This window comes from Stigmatopora nigra, chromosome 8 (genome assembly GCF_051989575.1).
Source record: "Stigmatopora nigra isolate UIUO_SnigA chromosome 8, RoL_Snig_1.1, whole genome shotgun sequence".
Classification (NCBI taxonomy): Eukaryota; Metazoa; Chordata; class Actinopteri; order Syngnathiformes; family Syngnathidae; genus Stigmatopora; species Stigmatopora nigra.
Genome location: NC_135515.1, coordinates 3,553,511 through 3,576,756, shown reverse-complemented (window position 1 = coordinate 3,576,756; position 23,246 = coordinate 3,553,511). Strand labels below are relative to the sequence as shown.

General features: G+C 38.0%; 1 protein-coding gene across 4 annotated transcripts in view; it reads left to right on the top strand.

Annotated features, from left to right (window-relative positions):
• Positions 1-23,246, top strand: part of nectin1b (nectin cell adhesion molecule 1b) — a 136,375-nt gene that overhangs the window by 94,551 nt on the left and 18,578 nt on the right. For 3 of the 4 annotated variants that reach the window (XM_077722010.1, XM_077722011.1, XM_077722013.1), the window contains 2 exons: positions 14,509-14,656; positions 17,223-17,293. In XM_077722010.1, coding sequence (XP_077578136.1) covers positions 14,509-14,656; positions 17,223-17,293 — 219 coding nt within the window. The remainder of the gene's footprint in view (positions 1-14,508; positions 14,657-17,222; positions 17,294-23,246) is intronic. The other variant, XM_077722012.1, reaches the window with a different exon arrangement.

Genomic DNA, 23,246 nt, shown 5'->3' with positions numbered 1-23,246 from the left:
TCTGGCCCGTCGCATCATTTTGTGTGGCCCGGGATAGTAAATTATAATTGCCGACTTTCTGTTTTAGGATGAAATTCAAATGAAGAGTATAGATGTATATTACATTTCCTGATGTTCCCCCTTTTAAATTAATAATTGTCATTTTTTATTCAATTTTTTCTGTGTTTTTGGTTCAAAAATCATTTAGTAAAATCTAAAAATATATTTTAAAAAACGCTAAAATAAACATTGTTTTAATCTACAAAAATTGAATATTCAGGGCTTTTAGACTAGTTCTTTTCAACAAAAAAATCGAAATATACCTTAAATAGAAATTAAACTATATTTGGGTGGGAGATTTAAAGTAATAATAAAATATAGTCAATAAAATGTATTGTAAATTAAATATCTACAACAAAATACATTTGAATTGTGATTCTCCCAAAAAAAATCCCAGTTTTAAGGAGATTTAACAAGTGAATTTAGTTCAACCCTTCGTTCTGACTGCATTTTTTACTCAAATCAAGTCAGTAAACCTTAAAAATAGATAGCAGTCTGCTTGCAATTTAACAAGCAATGAGACTCTTCTCTATTTGACCTTGTTTGCGATCTTGTTTAGTCCTTTTCGTCTCCCAAAAATCAACGCAATTGCATTTACCCGAAGGCAAGTAGGGCTTCAGCTTGCTTTTTCGGCCCATTAGAGGCGCTTTTGAAAAAAATGGACTAAACATATTTATCGAATAAGAAACCTACTTCATCTTCTTGTTTTATTTTCGCTCCAAATGGTTTCTTATTTGCAAAAAAACACAAGATTCATTCTTCTTCCACAAAGATACTTTGCTTACCCTAACACTTTATTTAAGTTGTCTTCAAAGTGTTCTTCAGCTTGTTTATTTTCTGCCATGTCAAATTCTATTTCTTCCTCCTTTGTCCCATTAGTAGGAAAGGAGCCATTTTGATTGGATTTGATTACACTTTTTTGTAGCTTTCATGTATTTTGCCACACTTGAGCACTCTGCTGCTTATTCTTCAATCATGTTTTCTTCCTCTTCACCTCTAAAGTTTACGTTTTGTCACCGCCAATTGTCTTCTTTCGCCAAATTTGGTGAGCACGAGTGCTTTTTTTTTTCCTAGTACCTCCGGCATCCCATAAATCATAGTCGAGTGCACGTTAGAGGCGCGTCGGGGAGCTTTACCTTCCAGTCAAGCAGCACATAGCCTGTTTAAACTGCCTTTATTATTTGTTTATACAGCCCTAGTCTGGATGAAAGCTGTCCTAAAAAAGCCACATTTTCACATTTTGGTGGATTTGATGATGTCATGTCGTTATTATGTTTTGTCTTTTTTCATGAGCTGTTAACGCATATCCGACAAAAAACATCTGGAGCGACTGATCGTGACAAAATACTGTATTTTCACGACTATAAGGTGCACCGGATTATAAGGCGCACCCTCAATGAATGACATTTTTTCCATATATAAGGCGCACTGGATTATAAGGCGCACTGTCTATTTTGGAGAAAATTTAAGACTTTTAAGTGCGCCTTATAGTCGTGAAAATACGTTAATTGATATTGACCTCCAAGTATGAAGCACAGTCACCTCTAGAGCCAGCCATTTTTGATGTTTTGGATTTTTTTGTATAAAATCTTGCAGCGGGGGAGGAGCTATATGATGGAAGATGTTGTAAACTAAGATGGCATCTGCATATTTAACAGTATTGTTTATGTTCAGGCGTTTGTGTTTTTTTAATATCCGACAGTGGTGGTTTTTCGTTTTTGGTTATGTTTTTTCCATATATAAGGCGCACTGGATTATAAGGCGCACTGTTTATTTTGGAGAAAATTTAAGACTTGTAAGTGCGCCTTATAGTCGTGAAAATACGGTAAGTTGTTAAAATGGAGTTTCACGGCGATAGATAGTACAGTTCCTTTGAGTTTGGTGGCGACCATTCACTAGATTGATGGTAGGGAATGAGTTGAGAATTGAAAAAATGTCATTGAGAGAGAAAGGAATGGCGATGCTTAAACATTCCATGAAAAAGAAACAGTTTGGTAACAATAACAAGAGTATAAGTGTGGACATGTTAGGATTGGGAAAACGTGTTTGTTTACTTTCAGGTGATGGGATCATGAAGTCAAGATGGTATCTCTTGGGAGACCACCATCCTTTATTTGTTTTGGTCTTCAGTCCCTTATATAGAAGGAAAGAAAGATATCCAAGCCCTAGGGTGGTTTCTTTTATTTTGTTGTTGGTTTTTAACCTGCATTATCCCTTCAAATGACATTTTCAGTGATCCAAATAATAATAATAACCTCATAAAGACCAGGCATCTAGATTGAGAAACACATTTGGCGTCATGTGGGTCACACTTTTACTGGGTTGTGCTCAGTGGTGTCCAATCCATTCAATTGAGTAAAATGGCATTTTAAACTGGGACGGCCCAATCCCAATGGGAGGGCCCAATCCCAATAATCGGACATAGTCTTTGTCATTATCATTGACTCAACAAAAGCCTAATTGTCATCATACCCAGCTGTGTATGACGAAAATGGTAGTGCTTCTCCATAAGGTGCATTTTCCTGGCAAAAGGCCCAAATAAGTGATAATTTCAGATTCGTTGACATTCAGCCATGATGAATACATCACAACACCCCCCGAGCAGATTACTTACCTCTTACTGTCTCCTCACATACCTTCAGTCAGCCAGTAGGAGGCAGATCAGAGCCCAAGGTCTTCCATGTTACCTTACCCCGAAGTTATTACACAGAAGGGATCGTGTGTCGTGCTACCGAAAGTTTAGAGTCCTGATGGATATGGGAAAAAACTGTTCTTAAGCCAAATTAAGTTGATAACCAGCACTCCCACTGGCACCTAATGAGTTAAATATCAAGCTTTACAACTCATGAATACTGCCAACACTTATTTATTATATATACCCACACATGCAGTGTAAAAAAAAAATTTTAATACGTACTGAAGCCAGACTGAATATACTCACTAGCTTCTATGTTATGAATAATTCATATATTCACAACAGTACAATAATCTTTTGTTCAATGTGAGGGTCATGCTCCAGATAAAATACACCAAGCAATGACCAAATACTTATTAGAGTTTTCATACATACACATAAAAAAATATTTTCATCTTTACCTCCTTCTTTTCCAAGTATTTGATGTAACCCATATTATACTTTATTCAGTGTTGACGTGACCTCATATTAAACTCGGATAATATGTGAATATCCGTGATTATACTTCATAAAATGGCCTTTCAATGTGTGTACTTGTGTAAGCGGGTATGCGTGTTATCTGTCATGTTGGCAAGCAATATTTCAGACCAGCTCCTTTAATTGAAATGAATTTGTTCTCTCAGTTGTGACAAAAGGATTTTATTGGGGTAGTCGCTATTTTTTCCGCTACAGTCCAAAATGCAATCCCCGATAACGTTGCGTGCACTCTAATTATAATTCATATTCGTTTAATGTTGAGTGATTGACGCAAAGGTGTTAAAATGTGAATAAAGAGTATCCATGAAGGAGATTGTGCCGCGTTGTAAATGATTGATGTTGATATTTTGTCTCTTTCTAATTTAAAGCAAGTGACGGTAATGAGAATGATTGGTAGATTTGTTATTGATAAATTGTGGATTAATGTCACCTTCATGTCAAGGTTTTTTGCAGGATAATTGACGTAAATTATGTTGGGCTTTGAGGCTAAAAGTATTGTCATTTTTTCCTTCAAATTGGAATCTTAAGGTTCTTCTTTTGCTCTCAAGTTTATTTCATTTTCAATTTTTTTCTGGTTGTTTGTTGCAAAAAAATGGCCTTGTTTTGGTGTGGGGGGCGTGGCTTCAGCACCACTAGATGAAAAGAAAACAATTTAATCTGAAAAATAGATTTTTAAACTGAAAAAACAAGGTTTTTTTATCGAAATAAAATTAACTTTCAGTTTAAAAAATATTATTTCTTTCTTTTTTACATTATAATACTTATGGCCTTGCTTTAACTCCATGCATTTATACTTTTCTGATAAAAAGGTATGCAATATAAAGATAAAAACGACAATGTCATTGCCTTTTTTATTTGTATTTATCTTGCAAACTAACTTTATTTTTCCACTTTTATGGCGTCGAATTCGTGCAGTGGAACAGGTCATTAAAACGACAAAGCTTGATGCGACTTCAACATTGTGTCGCTAGTAGCTAATTGCGTTGTGCTGTTGTCACCAATGGGTCATTAAGTCGCGATGATTTCCGCACCGTTGTTTATTAGCTTCAAATGGGCCACTTTGAATTGGGTTAATGAGCAGGTGAAGGCAAGAGAAAACTAGATAAAAATAGATATGAAATAGATAGGGAGTAAAAAAAAAGTAGATCGTAGAAGGGATGATAGTGGTGGTGTGAATTCATAATTAAATAGGTGTTAATTTAACAAATTGTTTTTTATCTGTTGACAATTGATGGAGGTTTTGTCAAATATTTTTGTCTTTATATGATAGTTTTGCCAACATCTGATTTTGTCTTTGAGAGGTTTATGCGTATTTTCACGACTATAAGGCGCACCGCATTATAAGACGCACCGCATTATAAGGCGCACCCGCAATGAATGACACACTATATATTTTTTTCCATATATAAGGCGCACTGGATTATAAGGCGCCCTGTCTTTTTTGGAGGAAATTTAAGACTTTTAAGAGCGCCTTATAGTCGTGAAAATACGGTATTTAAGTTTCTGGAGAAGTTAACTGATAACGTAAGAACAGAATAGTAAATTATGTTCTTACGTTAACAGTTCTTTACTCACTGGCATCCATACATGGAAAATTCAAACAGATTGGTCTCCTATCGCCTGATCTAGCAGTTTCCATTTCATGGAATGATTAGCAATAGTTATTCCAATTCCAATGAATGACTATTTGACCATTTTGGAATCAAGTAGTGTTGCTTGATGGCTGACTCCAAAATACCGTATTTTCACCACTATTTGGCGCACTTAAAAGTCTTAAATTTTCTCCAAAATAGACAAGGCACCTTACAATCCAGTGTGCTTTATACATGGAAAAAAATTAAAATGTGTCATTCATTGAGGGTGCACCGTATAATGTGGTGCGCCTTATAGTCCTGAAAATACGATAATGTGCATTCCAATAATCGGAGCACTTTAGAACTGCTTTAGTAACTCGAAAAAGTGGAGTGAGTACATGCAGAAAAGCTCATCTTTCAAAACCTCAGGCTTCAGCAAATATTACACAGCACACCTGATGAGTCATCCGGAAACGCCGGCATTCCCTTACTGTACTTCCGACATAGAATACAAATGTCTTGCTCTTGTGTGTCGACACGGCAGCTTAGCAAAGGGGGAAGATGGACTTGTGGGGCAACCATAATAATCCGAACCCCCCCCACCCATCTCTCTAAATCCTCCAATTGAAAAGTGTCTGCTTGGAACACAAGTCAGCCGATACGCTGGCTTTTAACTGGCCAGAGAAAATTAGCCGTGACCCGTGCACGGAATCTTTCTGCTGACACGTTCCGAGAGAGAATGCGTGAGGAAGAGCAAAGGGATGCTTGCATTAACATTCCAAACATGGAGGCTGGGACATGAAAGAGGAAGAAGAAGAAGGGGAAATAGGGAGTGAGAAAAGGAGCTCATTTGATGGAGCCATGGAATCTGGTTTGGAGATTAGTGATGATGATGCATGCACTTGTTCCCTGGCTACTGTAACGGGGGTCCCGTGTGTCGAATCAGAGCAGCGGGAAGATAATATGACATTGACATACTTTTTTTTTTAGTACAGGTTCATTTTGGGGGCTTTTACTTGCCAAGGAGGAATCGGCGCCCCCTAGTTGATACCTAGAGAGGGGCAGCACTTTTTTAGATGGCCTGAAATGGAAGTACTGTTTCTATAGTACAAAGCAAAGTCAAGTGGAGTGTCATTGAGGAGTTGAAGTAGTGCCTCTCGAATTTTAGGACCTCTGGGGACCACCATGATCACCAACAGGAAAAGACTGTAGACCCCAGTTTTTGTGGACAATATGGCTAAAATATTACTCGGTGTAATCAAAAACTGACCAACATAATCATCAATATACTGAAATACTTCCAATATGTCTTAACCATACAGAAATACTTACCTGAATACTACTACAACTAAAGCCATACTCCTTAAAGACACTTAAACACTAACAAATCTCCTAAACTACCTATTACTTACAAAATACTCTTAAATTTACTCATCTACTCCCTACCAGTTAACAAAATACTCACTCATACTTAAATTTACTCATCTACTCCCTACCAGTTAACAAAATACTCACTCATACTTAAATTTACTCATCTACTCCCTACCAGTTAACAAAATACTCACTCATACTTAAATTTACTCATCTACTCCCTACCAGTTAACAAAATACTCACTCATACTTAAATTTACTCATCTACTTCCTACCAGTTAACAAAATATTCTTAAATTTACTCATCTACTCCCTACCACTTACCAAAATACTCTTAGATTTACTCATATACACCCTATCAGTTACCTAAATACTACTGCTAAAATCACTACAATACTCGAGACTTAAACACTAACAAAACTCTTAAAAACTCTACTTCCCTTACTCATATACTCCATAAAATGCACATACATCCTAAAATACTTCCCAAAAATGTCCTAAACACTTCCAAATCCCATTAAATGATTCACAAAGTTGAACTTCAACCTACTGAAATACTTTCCTACAGTTATTTAAATACTCACACTTATAGCTCAGGCACCTAAACACGCCTAAGTCCAATAAAATACTCCATTAAACTGCATTTATCTTTATTCTACATAAATACTTCCTTGAAGTTACCTAAATACTCCCAAAGGTACTTCAATAGTACCTAAAATTTATCTTACGCTCTTTAATCTGTTTAAATACTCCCTATAGCGACCCAATGACTAATAAAGGTTGTAAAGTACTCCTTATAAATTACTAACATACTCTTAAATGAACTAAATGACTCCCCCAAAACCAACACAAATAGCCCAAATTGACTACAATACTAAAAGTCATCCAAATAATTAACTCATTGGCTGCCAATAATGGCAATTTGAATGAGATAAATAAAGTAGTTGACCATTTGTTTCATCAAAACGTCAACTGGTCAATGACGTCCATCAAGCCAAAGGGCCTAAACTTAATTTCCAACACGATTATTCCTCGCGGGCTGATTAGTTGTCCACATTGCTTGGATGGATGTACAGTTGAGCCAGCAATTGTTAAGTCCGCAGGGGGGCCTGTAACGAGAGCTCAGTGGATGTTTATTCAGCCGTGTGGTGGCGGGGGTGACGGCGAGAACAACATAAAGACAGGAAATGCTTGCGGCACTATGTCGTCAGGTGTTGTTTTTAAATTGGGATATTTTTTTATTGTATTCATTGATTTTTTTTTTACGAGGGGGTGCGCCAAATAACCGGTAGGACGAGACAAGATAGGACACGTTAGGATAAGTTAGGGTAGTCTGGTCTTTACGTGTTTTTTTTATCTGTTTTTGTTTGTACATAAAATTTAAATGGGTAAAAAAAAAAGTATTTTAAAATTAATGGGAAAAAATATATATAGGAGAAATATAGTGGAAAAAATGCCATTAAATTGATTATCTTCTGTTTTTCCTTTTTGTTTGTACATACAATTTAAATGGATAAAAATAAAATATGTATTTTTAACAAAAAAATATTGGGGAAAGAATATATAGGGGTAATATAGTGGAAAACATTTGCCTTTAAATGGATTCTCTTTGTTTTTTAGCGTCGTATCCAGATTAAGCGACTTGGTTGCCATTTTCTTATCGGATAGTTGTCGATTAATTATACAAGTTGTAGTAGGAAAACATTCGTTTTTGGCAGAACCAAAGAAAAACAAACTCTGATCTAGCCTATAACAAAAAAAAAGTTAGACAACCAAACTATAAAGTATTCACCCCCTTCTCCCAATACCTAGCTAATCAGGTGCTGCCCTCTATTGGCTGGTGTAGAACAGCAACTATACCCATGGTCATGTGAGAATTCCCCTCAAGAGGACTCAGTATATACTTGCAAATAAAAAGTAGGTGACATCAGCAAGCTCCAGTTCCCAAAGGATCGAGCTCTGGAAACTTTAACGAGGTTAACTCCTAACTCCAATAAAAAAAGGGGGAGGGGCTCCCCCTTTTCAGTTGGCAGCATGAAATACAGATTTATGAACTCCATTAAGGCGCATTTCTATCTTTTTATTGGCCTGCCCTGCACCATTTACCCAAATGTGTGTGTGCATATGTGTGTGTTGGTGCTTTAAGGGGTGTTTTGTAGATTAATTGCAAACAGATTGCTGTTTTACACACACATAAGGTCCACATAATTCGCCAATGAGGCGATAAAGGCTACTAAATACCTGAATTGGGATACCGACAGTGGCTGGGTTTCTTTGTAGTACTAACACGAGTAATAGATTACTATTTTTGATCTTTTTGTTATGATTTATGAAGGTTAGTGAGCCCACGCTTGTTTGTCAGCTATTGTTTTTAGAATTCCTATTCCAGGTGGCCCTCTCAGCCTTTTTTAAATTCCCACCTGCTCCCTTTGGTATGCGTGACTAACTCGTTCAAGAAGAGCATACTAACACGACAGGCCATCCCATAATAAAAAAAAAAAACAAGGCTTCAATTGCTGTTTGAAGCCATGTGTAGTTATTCAAAAATAAATGTCCAGTGGCAACAATGGTAGGAGGGATGCATTCATCGATTTTCGGTTGCCAGATTTGCTCAAAACGGTGATCACGTCCTGCTGGGACTGCACAAATAAAGCCACAACATGTGGTGAAGTGAAAAAGACCTCGAACAGGTGTTTTTTTATGTCGGCAGAAAAAAACTGTTGGGCTCTAAAGTGCCAATATACAAATTTTCGATGGTTAAAACCTTATATTGATTTGACATTTCTTTTTAGAACTCCGTGTAGGGCAAGGAGTTATTTTGGGTGATTCAAACATCTTAAAACTCAAGGATTTGGCATCCAGACTGACTGAAAATGCTTATTTTTTAATGCAAAAGTTTAAAATTGTGCTCAAATTAGTATTTGACTGTTAAAATAATTCTGTTTTCACCAAGGGGGCTCATTGACATCCATTGCCCCCAGACCCTGTTCACATTAAATCCGCCTCTGGGTCGGGATATGTATACATTGTATGTATGCATGAGTTTTAATTCCTTCCTCTTGTGATTTATAGAGGCAATTTAGCTACAGATAATTGCATGGCTGCTGTAATTTCTTCAATACAATTTGAAAACACTGTAAATTCCAATGAAGTGACATTTTGGGAAGGCAGACTATGCATATTACAGTGTAGAAAGTCTCATCTTGCTTACCAAGTAATACAAAAACTCAACTCTAACCATTCCATTTCTAACCTTTAAGAATTCTACAGCAGCACATTGAAACATTGACACATTTCTTACCACCCACTATGAGCTCTACATCTCACAATATTGAATTTATACCATTACCTATTTAGCAGCAGGTAAATGTAAACACAGTGGGTGCAGTTTTCTACTCTAAGGGATTTATTGGTTATGAATATTACACTTGATAGTTATATAGGCACTCTGGAGACATTGTTATTTATATAAAACAACTGAAAAGTCAGTTTTTAACTATTAGACACAGCTAATAATAATACATTTTATTTCAAAACCTCTTATAAGACATCCAGGTAGTTTATAACACTTGTATAATCATCCTCGACCGTTTTCCACGCTCAGTTTAACTACAACCGCGTCCAAATTCCGGTGGATTAGAGGCCATGACGATAGTGCAGGCCTCGAATACCCCTCGCTGAGAGACGGTTGCACCTGAGGGGCTGAGTAGGAGCTTGATGCCCCGTGACGTATTTATCATGGCGCTCTGGACCCCGACTGAGCTGACAGGGAGCCGCAGATGTTTGCGTGCTGCAGAAAGCAGAAAAAAATCGCTTCTATATCGAGTGAAACTGTGAATAATGGTGGTACTAGTTGCAGCTACCTTGCAAGAAACTGGAAAAATAATAGTGAAGGTGGACAAATGAATGGGAAGTCTGTAAAGGCTTGAAAACACATTCATTCATCCATTCATTTTCCGTACAGCTTTTCCTACAGTTGATTGTGTGCCATTGAAAATACATCTTGTTATTTATTCAGAATTTTTTTTGGGGGGGAGGGGGTAGATTGGCAGAATAACATGTACGATGTTTATTCTTATTCACGCTTAGGTTGGCAAATAAGTCAAGGTCAAGTGCGCCACCGGGGAGGAGTGGTGTGCACGCTTGACTGTTTTTCACTTATCGTAAATCAATTGTAATGTCACAGCGGCGTCTGCGGGACATAGTTGAAAATCAGTTGTGGATTTAGTTGCAATACACGTTATGAAAGAGTTCAGTGGGTTGTTTTCATATAAAAATGTTATTTTGTTTTGATGACATTTTAAAGTGCACTTGTAATGCAAGGTTGTGAGATATTTTGCCATTTTCCTGCAGGGTAAATAAGGCTCTCAATGTAATTAAGTTGGGCACTATTGCAAAATAAGGAGCCTTAAAAAGAAATATATTGAGGAATCAATACTTCAACATAAAACTCTTTATTCAACCCTATTGTGAATTACAGAAGTAAAACTACTTGCACTCATCTAAATCGATGTTTAAATAGTTTTCTCTTTATTTCATTTGAATACATATTTGTTTTTATTATATTGTATTATTTGTTTGTTTACTTCATATCACAGACACATTCTCTGCCTGCATTCAATTGAATTCGATTGGTCGACATATTTTGTCCCCGCCCTTTCCCTTCAGAAACCAATCAATCACCTTGTTTGACCTTGTAGTATTATTACGTCATTAATCATCGCCTGGAGGAAGTAAGCATCTTCCATGCGACTGACGCTAAGTAACCATGCTTTCGAGTTCGTGTCAAATCCCGTAAGTTATTTGCAATATCTAATGTATTTGTGGTCAAAATAACAAAATAGCATTGTTAAGTTGTTATTACATTGAGATCAGTAACCATCGCTAATATATAAGATCAGATCTAACCGTTAATTTTATTTCTCTGCACGCCGTTATGGTACTTTTATCTAGACACCATGTATTATGGCTAGATGCGTGCCTATTAGGACTGGCATTGCACCAGTTGGCCTTTCTGCTCCGTTACTTACGCCGCCGATTCCGCCTTGAAAAATCTAGCCTCATCGATTTACTATTGGAAACCAAAAGTCCCTTAGCATCATTGCTCATCGCCACCATGTAAAAAGTTTTGGCGTGGGTTAATAACGCTTGTTGCTTGAAATCAGCATTTGAAAATCCCAAGAACGTGCAATTTAAATTGTGGTTATGTTGCGTGATTTTGTCATCTGATCTAGAATATTACTATTATGAAATATAATAATCAATCATCTGGTTTAAACTTGAATATGTAGACGTTCTAATAAACTGATGACTGCCAAAAGTTTTCTTATGTGTTCCTGAGGCTGTGTAGCAATATCCATTGCGTTGCTGTTTTATGATCATCAATATCTATCCATTTATGAAACATGCTGACATCAAAATCTAAATGTTTGCCCTGTAGTCAAACTGTATTGGACCTTTAGCGCCCCTAGTGGTAGTGAAAAGATATCACTCAATGTCACATCCCTGTTCAAATGGATGGAGACAAGATAAAACAAGCTCTACATCACCAGCCTCCTGAAAACTCGGAACTTTTTGTCTCTGAAGAACCTGCTAGTCAACTTTTTGCGGCCATAGTTGCATCCACGGACTCATTAGGATGTTATCACGTGCTCATCTGAGAAATGGTTCTCTGAGGAGCCACGATTATGGGCAGTGAATCGAGCTGGCAGGCAAGCGAGGCCATGCCTTGTCACCGCGGGGAAGGATCGTAATAGTCTCATCATGAGGGCGGTGCTTCCCATCAAAGTGGAAATGGCGAGACTTTGCAGCCCTTAGTCATTGATTGGTCTCTGGTGAGGATTCCCGCACAGAAAGCTTTGACATGCTGCACAACTCGTGGAAACTTCAGAAAAACTTATCAAAGGAGACACACGAGGCTCTTTCTCAAAGTTGGAATTGAAAAATTATCTAGGGTTTTAGAGTTGGAGATATTCTGAACATTTTATTATTATTATTTTACACTGTTTTAAAGAGAAAACTACCCAAAATTAGATGGAAGCACCACTAAGTGAGTGTCAGCATGAATGGTTGCCGTAGCGACTGCACATTATTGAACGTTACTGTTCAATTAGATGTCATTTTTGGCAAAATAGCAAAGTCTAATTGAATATGCTTGTATGCCTATATAGATATACAAGCATACAGTGCCTATACTATTAAAAATAACCATATGCTCATGCATATTTCTTGTAAAAATGTCTTCAACAGCTGCTACTTTTCCTCCCAACCGTATGCTTCCATGATCCAAAGTACTTTTATTATTGAGTCAGGCTCTCTGGTGTATAGTCAGGGGTCCTTGTGTGTATAGTTGAACTGTCTGAAGTATAAAGCAAAGGGAATTCACAGCATTTTATAAAACTTTTCTCCCATATTAAGTCATTGCTGCCATTGATGTGGAAAGATGTCCAGTCCATTTTTTAGGACCAGAAGGCTGGTAGCGATTATTCTTACTGAAAAATGAAGATTTACCTGTTTCATCTTCTCTTGTGATGACAAACTACACCGCTATGGACACAGTTGCTGGTTGTACTGGTCACATGACTTCATTTTTGAATTTATTTAAGTCAGGCATGTCCAAAGTCCGGCCCGCGGGCCAAATAAGGCCCGTGGACAAATTTTTACCGGCCCACGGCCTCTATCATGAAATAAATAATACACGGCCCGCCAGCACTGTTGACCACAGTATAAAATAAATGTGTACAAAAAGCTATTTTTCACTTCACCAGAAGATGGCAGTAGCCCTGTGGCCGCACTCTGGCCGCCGTGACCCTTGCGTCATTGTTTCAGCCCAGCCCATTTCTAACATGTAAACAAAAAAAGGGAAGTTGACCGGGAGGGCCGCCGCATCCAGGAGAAGTGGAAATTTGAGTATTTTTTCACTGAAATACGAAACAACTGTGTCTGCCTAATTTGCCAAGAGACTGTGGCTGTTTTCAAGGAATTCAACATTAAGAGGCACTACCAGACGAAACATGCTAGCTACGACAAGCTAACTGGGAACGAACGCGGTGAAAAAGTGAAGCAACTGGAAGCTGTTTTAACGGCACAGCAAAGCTTTTTCACAAGAGCCCGTGAGTCAAATGAAAATGCCACAAAGGCAAGCTACGAAGTGGCAACGCTAATTGCAAAGCACTGCAAACCTTTCAGTGACGGTGAATTTATTAAAGACTGTGTAATGAAAATGGTTGAGAAAATTTGTCCCGCGAAGAAGCAAGAGTTTGCCAATATTTGCCTGGCTCGTAATACTGTGGCACGGAGAATTGAAGACGTTTCATTAGATATTAAGAGACAGTTAGAGGCAAAAGGAACTGAGTTTGACTTTTTCTCGTTAGCGTGCGATGAAGACCTGGACTACATACTGCAGTCAAGATCCCAGTATCACCCTTCACATTAGTGCAGGCAAGATATTTGTTAAGTCCTCTGAGTTGAATAAATTCTTAAATCTCAGTTCATTATTTTTTTTGTGATGGTCAAAATCACAGTTTGAATATGCAGTGATCATTGTTTTGTTTTCAGCACTGTTCCTACAGTGAGCATATAATAGTGAATAATATGTGATGTTTCACATGAACTTAGATATCCTTGAGTTTTCTTAATTTTTTGTGGTTTGTGATTTCGGTAAAAACCTAAATGTAAAAAAAATGTAAAAGTAAAAGTATGCCATTTGTAATTAAAAAAAAAATCCCAAAAAGTTAATTTGCATTTAATGTTAATGGTTCAAAGAATGTCAGGCTAAAAGTCGGCCCGCACACATTTTCACCTTACCAAATCTGGCCCTCTTTGCAAAAAGTTTGGACACCCCTGATTTAAGTGCAGGTAACACCCTTTTGCAATGTGTAAACCAGCAGGTGGTCCTTTCGATTCATACAGTAGCTCAGAAATACCACTTGCAATCATTTTTCTGAAGATTTTCTGTTCAAAGTAACACATTTGTACTCCCTATTAAAATAATGAATATGGTGGTGAAAATTGTTAATCAGGGGGCGGCTTATACGAGAGAAATCGTACATTTTTACGATTTTTTTAAGGCATTTTTAAGGGTACGGCTTATATGCGAGAAAATAATAATAATGTGGTTCCCCTTGACATTTTTATTTTTATATTTTTGAAATGCTTTGCCTATTTGTAGACAAATTCTCTAACCGGGCATAGTTCAGGACTTTTTTTCTCTCTCATATCCACTGTGAATGAATCCCACCACATGTCACCATTCTTCCCTGCCATTTTGTAATCCCCGGTGGCTCAGCAACAGTTCTTCTTCTTTCTGAGCTTCATGCTGACACTGTTTTTCCTCTTTTGCCGCATGTGCAGAGAAACCGATGGCGCGGGGCCCCCCGGGCGGCGTTATCGGGATCCTGGGAGGCATCGTGGCCATCGGCCTCATCATTGGCGTGGCCGTCACCGTGGTCATGGTCCACCGGCGCCAGCAGAAGACCCGTACGGAGACAGATAATGACCTGTGAGTAGCGAGAGCCTTTTGCCAAAAAGAGTGTTGTCGGGTAGGGGAGGCAGGCGGGAGATTAGATGTGAACTCATGTCGTCCCTCCGGAGAATTGAGGGCTTTGAAAGACACAAAAACACCATTCGCTAGAAGTTAATAGTGCATAGAGGCTGCCGCCTCCCTCCCATTCATCCTGAGAATCATGCTGTTAGTCAGTCTGCTGGCGGCAGGAAAAAAAAATGGAGGGTCACTTCTAAGTGGTTTTATAATATTATTTGGCCATTTTAATTTTTCTGCCATGGCAATATGGGAGGTAGTGAGATTTTTCTTTGAAATCTAAAACAGTGATTACTGACTACTATTCAACAAGTGTGATGGTAGAACTGAACAGATTTTATTTAATAAGGCCAAATATTTAAGTAAGTCCTTAACAAAAAATTATATTTTATATGTATTGACCTCAGTAGCACATAGTTAGTAATTTTTCACTTGATGACAAGATCAATGTTCTCTCTAAGGTGCGCAATGGCGCACTGATCTCGTCTTCTCTGCGCAGCAGCAATCATATGGCGCGCAGTAAATTAAATTCAAACTTTTTTTAACCCTTTCCCCATGATGGCGCCGTTTACGTGGCAGCCAATGGCAGTAGCTCTGTCCACTCTTATATTTTTTGTGTTTTACAGCATGTTTTACATGAAAAATTAGAGGGAACATTGACATGCACCTGCTTATTGCAGGTGTGTGATACTTGTGAATGCACCTGATATGACCTACCCATCATTCATGTGCAAAAGGTTGTGTGTGAAATCATTGTTTTCTAGGATTTTTGTAATTATACAATTTACCTTGAGAAACTTTCATCTAGTGTGACTCAACACTGACCTCAATACAAAAACTGCATTGGAAAACAAGTGTGGTAGGTTGAGTGGTTTTCAGAGCAAAGCTTAAAAAAATATATTTTCAAATCAATTTCTGTGATATGTCCATTTATATTTGATTCGCTATATGCAGATGAAAACTTAGTATAGTTATTTAATATTCATCAGTCCCTCAAAGACTCTAATACTGAGTTTTCAAAAGGTTCATTACACTGTGAACCCTAAAAACAAAAAACAAGTACTAACTAAATCTTACAAAATATTTGATTAGTGTATTTAATAAGGGCAAGATTTAGTTCATTTATTTGATCTAGTTTATCTTCCATCTGATTAAAGTGCCTTTACAAGTCTTTATTTTAAATTTTTAATCTTCACTATCAGAAAAAGTCAAGATAAATTCTTAATACAAATTCATCTTTTAAAAAAACATGTGGATCAATGTGCTGTTTATTGTTGGGATTCCAGTGTAACATTTTTTAGAGATGGAAAGCTTGCTTTTAAAGTTTATCAGCTAATCTGCCTTTTTTATAAAGCATAAAGTTCATAAAACCTTCAACTCAGCCAGCTGCCGAAACAGCCGAAGTAGCCGAGGGCTGTAGCTGAGAGGAAACAAGTCACCGAGCTAAAATTAATATAAATACGTTTGTGAAAGGGGATGGAGCAAAGGCCATCTGTTTATTCGGAGAACTGCAAAAGCCACGTGCTTGAAAATGTGAGAGCTCACGTCGTATCCTACTAATTGTCCCTGTCGCAGACACCTGGTCTTTGCAGATAGCTTGTTGCCCAGGTTACTGCCATGCTCTCCCCCAAAAAATGGAAAGAGCAATTCTGGTGGGAAATGTTGCTCCTAATATGAATAAGTCCAGGGAAATTTTGCAAAGTGAAAGTGGAATGTTTACTCTGGATCAGTTCACAAAATAAGATGAGAAATAGAACTTAAAGTTCTACTATCAGGACTTTTTAGACTCATTAAATGATAGAATCTTGTCTAAAATTAATGACCAAGACGGATACAATTCATTTTTGTGTGTGTTTGACTGTAAGAATAATTTATGTAACGGTTTGCCTCTGCATAGTTGAAACCAATGGCATAATTGAAGATATGGATTCCGGGAGAGGGACTTTGAAAAGGCTTACAGCCTTTATTTTGGAATATTTCAGATTATAAAATTGACTCGGATGATGAATTTAGACCCCAAATGACAACATTATAGGAGATTTTACAGACAGAGTATAGTAGAATTATGCATCTAATTATTTACTAGAAAAATAGTATATCTCCAAACAAATAATTAGGTTTCAAAATCAGTAAAGAAAAATGGTATTATGGTGCACCTGTGTAGGATGGAATTAAATAAGCCATGACTAAACTTACTATAGTACATTTTTTCGGGGCGCTTATGTATGTTGTTTTTCCGAAAACCATCTCTTCATTGTGCATTCTTTGGATGGCGAGACTTATGTTCAAGTGCAATTGTACTGCGAAAAAATACTTTGTGTCTTGACTCTGGAAGCACCGAGTCTAAACCAAGTGCAGTAGCCTCTTATCACGCACCCCTTCAGACCCCCCACCACCACTACTTCTTTCTGTCTCCCACTCGCTACCCTTTTGCTAATCTGTCCTTCTCACTGTGACGTGCAAGTAACTATCTATCTGTCTATCTATCTCTTTCTCTTGTCTGTTTTCCCACTCTCGCCACCCTCAGCATCGCCGTGGCCGCTGTAACTGACAGTTGCGTGACACAGGCTGCAGAGAAGCCAGAGTCCGCCACAAGGAAAGTAGAGGCGCCTGATCCCAGTCTGTCCCCCGCCCAACCTTGCACCCCCGGATCCTCTATTCTATTGCCCGCCTCCAATGGCGGCCTGCAAGTGACATATTTAAGCACGCCGCTGTAAAAAAAAAAAAAAACAAATGGGGCGTGTAGAGGGGTGTTTTCTTGGTTTCACCACCACAAGTTTGATGTCAAACTTTGTTCAAACAAATCTGTCTCCTTTGATAAACTCCGATAATCAGACTCCCTTAAAAAAAGCCTTAAGAGGGACTCAAAGCTTGAAGTTTATCTGATCGGGTGAGCTCGGCAGGCTAATGGCAAACATATCAAAAATCAAGTTGCTAATCGGAGGAAAAAGATCTCTGATCTGATAGAGGATTTGGCTGCTGTTAATCTTCCCATAAACCCAATCTTTCCGATAAATTCATTTGTTAAGAGTAGTGCAACCTCCTCTTCTTCCTTTTGTCTGTCGTTCTTAAACCCCCCGCCCCTCCAACCGCCCCCCTTGCTTATCTGCTGTGCATGATTGTCGTCTCCCATGCATGATAAAAAGATTTTTCTGTAGTGTGTAACTGTGCATGCGCTGTTGTCGTAATGTAACTTGGAACTTGAAATGTCCACTCTGTTCAGTGTCTTAAGATGAAATGTGTTCAGATGTTTAATCAAGTGAATGTTGGAGGCTCATTAGTTTTATCAGTAGAAGGACGCGTGTTAGTATCTTTGCTTCCAGTGGGTACTTGGCGGAATAATTTACCAGTTATCACATCACATTTATGGAGACGATCCGCGGTTCAATATTACAATACGCATCCGTGTGGCTGATTAAAAGAAAAGATCTAAAATCTGTATTTTGCATCACCTGTGAGCTTTTTTCAGAACATAAAGCACTAGTATAGTACCACTATAAGACACTAGGACTGTGAAGAGTAGTGGATGGATTAAGGGTGGACAAACTTTTTGGCCCGGGGGCCACATTGACTTTAAAAATTTGAAAGATGGGCCGGGTCAGCACAAGATACGATACATATAAAAAAGTGCATCCGTTAACAGTACATATGAAACATAAACAGGAAAAAAGGACTAAAGTATTAACATACTCATCACTCATCATTAACGTATAAAGTACAAAGTAAAGTAAAAAGGAATGTATTAAGAAATATTAAAATGTCATTTAAAAAAATAGAGAGGCTGTAAAACACAAAAAACAAATAAAAGTGGACAGAGGTACTGCCATCCCTTGACAATCAGACATATTTTCTGATATGCCTAGGCCTTGTAAATCACCGGTATAAAACTCTTGTTGACTGACTGAGTAGGATAGACGTCCAATCCATCCTGACTGGGAGGGTCTTGCCATCAACAGCACTGAAACATGATTATCACTGTTGATGAAAGTTGATTACACACACTTGAACCGGGACAGCCAAGCGGAATGCTACAAAACGAGCAAAGTAGACAACACAGTTGATTGTGTTCGCTTCAGTCGACCGTCGCTCGGTCAAGGCAAATAAATCACGCGACCGTTAAGCGACTCGAGCGTCTAATGATTATCAAAACAGACGGGCGTTTGTCAAAAACTATCGTCAGGAAAGAATGTTTTCATCGGTCTTGCTCACCCAGGCCGTGATTTACGAGCCGCCAACACACAACGCTTGAAATTGCGTCCACAATGGTAAACGTGGCATCGGCACGCCGCCTTGCGAAATGAATTTTTACTCTCGCCATCCTGACATTGACACAGTTGCTGACGTTGGGTGGAATAAATCACTTGGACACAGCCGCCGTTGCACTTGTAAATGCGGTACAAGAAATCCTGTTGACGTTGGTTGTTGTCAGCATATTTTTTACAGACGGTACTGAAAGGACACGACTTAAACAGGAAAGAAGATGTTGTTCAGACAAAAAAAGTCAATGTTGAAGGATGTTCACGTCTGGTGGAAACATGCATCCATACAACACAGTCATAGAACCTTGTTCAATATATTCACACTGGCATTTAGAAGGGAAGGTCACCAATTGTGTTTCATGTATAATACACATAATATTTACATTTCAGATAAAAAAAACGATGGTTTTCTGATCATAACTAGTGATTTTGAGGTTTATAAGGAAAAAATAAGATAAAATGCATAGTCTATAAAAATGTAATGACTTTTTGATGTCATCACTGTTGAAAATTGTGTTTAAATAGATGCTTTGTTATAGTTGTGACTACATGTTAAAGTCCCACTATCACCGAATTTTACATACTAATTAAATTATATCTTGTTAAGGAGTGTTAAAAAATAAGTGAAGACTCGCACATATCCATAATTATTGAAAGTATACAGTAAAAATAATCAGTGTAATGGTTTGCCTCTGCAAAGTTGAAACCAATGGTGTAATCGAAAGTAGGGATTCTGGCAGAGGGTGTCTGACTCGATGGAAAACAGTATTAGGATACAACTCGGAATACTAAATTGACATTTTCAATGTAAGAAAAGAGTGAGTACTCAACATAGCAGCAAAAAAAAAGGGGTTGAAAATTGACTCTGGCTTTCTGACCACAGTGAAATGGGATTCAAACTGTGTTTTTGGTTTATTTTACAAAGAAAAGGACGCCTTGTTGTGGGTCAGTGACGTTATTGAATTCAGTAAAGTATCTTCTGATGTAAGTGGGCGGCCTTTAATGTCAAAATCTCGTGCAAAATTGTTGCAATGTTGACATCTTGTAGTTTGCAGCTTTGTAACAAAGTGTCAGTGATGTAACCTGGCTCTAAATCGCTGCTTAATTGTGAATTCCGTGTCTCTTGGTGTTATCTTGTCATAGCCGTGTATATTATATCTAATCTACCAATGCCTGAGGTCTGGATATGAGCCAAATGTGTATAATTACAAAGTATTCTTCTCCACGTCCAGAATTATTTTTGATAAACTTATCCAAGAACAAAAAAGACAGTTGTTGCATTCTTGTGGGGGGTTTTTTTTGTGTGTGTATGTGGCCATCCGTGAGACAAAGCGGGAAAGTAATTGCCTCCTGGAAATCATTTTGCTTTCATCACCAGTCGGAGTGCAATTAAAAGTATCATTAGCATTTAAATTGGCAAATAAGATTGTGATCAGTAGAAATCAATGAGAGACGAACAGGTCATCTCGACTAGCCGGGCCACGTTGTTCCTACTTCATCAACCAATCCCAATGGGCTTTGCTTTCCTTGGCTGTAAATTGCTCCCTGGGGTCATAAATGTTGGTCAAGAGAGTCGAGATTCTGTCAGAGTGCAATGTAGGTCTTGGCCAGTCAATCTCCCGCCCAGATTACGCCTCTCAATTTGGGGATTAGCAATGTTTTCCCCGCACTATCCCCCTTAAATCTCCTCTTAAGCCGCCGCCAGCGTCGATTTCCAGCCGTGCGCCGTGGCCGAGAGAGCCGTAAGGTGGACGCCGCCTGAGTCGCGTTCAACTTGGTGGCAGTTTACGCCTCCCCCGCCCGCCTGGTGTATTCTGCTGGCCACAGGCATGTAGTGCTTGTCAGTTTTCATTAGTATCAGGACCTCATTACTGCATCACAGCACAGCTGAGGTACCAAAGTTTGGGAGTTGCAAGAACTTCGGTTTCTGTGAAATTGCACCAATCAATTCCCATAAGGAAGACTTGGCATGTATCCATTTTGCCAGAAATTCAAATGTAATAAGGAAGTGTAAGAGTCATAATTTGAACTGGAACCATAATACTAACTACCTAGTTTGTATCAAAACTACGGAAGTTTTAAAAATCTGGCAAGTTTTTGTTTTGCAGTTCCAATTTATTTCAAAACATGCTCTAAATAAATTGCCAAAACGTTCAATTACTTCTTCCTTTTCAACGATTTATGTTTCAAACTGTTAGTTAAAGTGAAAATGAGTAATAGTTAATATGCTGTTCGAGGTATTTATTTCTTTGCAAGAATGAATAATTGAAAAAGGATACTATTTGAAAAGCATTAGGAAATTAGATAATATTGAGCTTTATTTTTGTACACCTGCTGTGGGGTAGGGAGTTTTTGTCAAAAATCCTAATTCTGTCATTAAGGCGTAAATCTACAATTTTAGAACAACAATTTAATAGTTGCAAAAATTTGTCTGTATCGGCGACCTTTAATTTTATGTACACATTCACTGATATTTGGTAATGGTATTGGCGCCCGATTCGACTATTTTTGGAGTAACAGATTAAAACAGCGTTACAAAATAAATACCACCCTTTTACATAGAGCTTAAAAGAGTCTTTTGACAACTACTGTACCCCAACTTCCCAGGATGGGACGTCCTTTAGTCAGCTGCAAGGCAAACGTTCCCCCGAGTGGCGCCGACAGCTGCCGCTTTGAAGCTTTCGGTGGCGCGGAGGCGTACAAATTGAAACTGATGACTTTTTAATCTGACAACACGGGTTATTCGACTCTCCCGTGAGTTAGTTCCCACTCTTTGCGCAGATTTTCCCCAATAACTCCGCATGTTTGCCGCACGTGTGCTAAGAAATGTTAAGGATATTAACAGATGGCAGCTGTTCATCCCAGTGAACGCAAAAAAACATTATAATCCTGGATGTTTGTTTTCAAATATTTGGCATACTATATTCGATGTTAACCTCTTCCTGAACCTCATAATAATCCTTTTGATTATCAAATCTCTTACAGTTCTATTGAAAATAAATGCCTGCAATCTGTGCCTCTTGAGCCAAGTATGTTCTTCTGCAGTCAATTTAGTTTGTTGCTATGCTACACTCTAGGACATTTTTTTACTGTACCATACCTGGCAACCTCGGCCAATTGCTCCCCTTATTAAGCGATTAAAAAAAAAACTTACAAATGCAACGCAGCACATATTTACCTACATAGGGTGCACTTAAAAGTCTAAAAAATGTTCTCAAAAGTGTACAGGGTGCCCAATCAGGTGCCAAATTCAAGATTCTATAGCTGTCGCTGTATGACTATCGGGGTACATTGCTTGCTGACACGCTATATTTATATCATGAGAAGGGGACATGTGAAAGGGGAATGCTATGTATATGTATATGTATATGTATATGTATATGTATATATGTATATGTATATGTATATGTATATGTATATGTATATGTATATGTATATGTATATGTATATGTATATGTATATGTATATGTATATGTATATGTATATGTATATGTATATGTATATGTATATGTATATGTATATGTATATGTATATGTATATGTATATGTATATGTATATGTATATGTATATGTATATGTATATGTATATGTATATGTATATGTATATGTATATGTATATGTATATGTATATGTATATGTATAAGTATATGTATATGTATATGTATATGTATTGTGACTACATAGGGTTTTACCGTGGTACAAATACTATAACATCAGTCATACAAAAACACCTGCTTTCATGTCAGTTTCCTATTCATTCTCCCACTTGTGACATGAGAGGAGGGTGGGCGATGAGAAAAATGAAAAGAAGACCCCCGGGGTGTCCGCCATGAAAAATGATGGCCCCCTCCGAGCTGGCGCTGCCAATGAAATGCCATGATGAGAAGGCCTGGCAGGTTTGAAGAAGAGTTTCTGCTGCAAAAAGTACACACACCCTGGTAAATTCCTGCTCACATGGAGGTGGATGTTAAAAAGTGTCAACTGTTTGGTGATGTTGTTGAAAAGAAGCGACATGTAGGTCAATGCGGGAGGCATCCGGCGGATTCTTCCACTCGCTGCGGTTTGATGTCATGCCGCTTTGACAAGGGCTGGGAATGAGATTTTTTTTTTTTGCGTTTTTTTTCTCCAAGGTGGCCGTCAAAGCTATTGTTTGTATGCATCAAGTGATCTAGATCACAATGTAGACTAATGAGCCCGCCGATTCACCTCTATGAGATTCTTTTTGTCACTAGAGAAATTGCTTTTCTATCTTTTTTTATTTTTTACACTGCAAGAGATGGTGGGCTTTTGTTT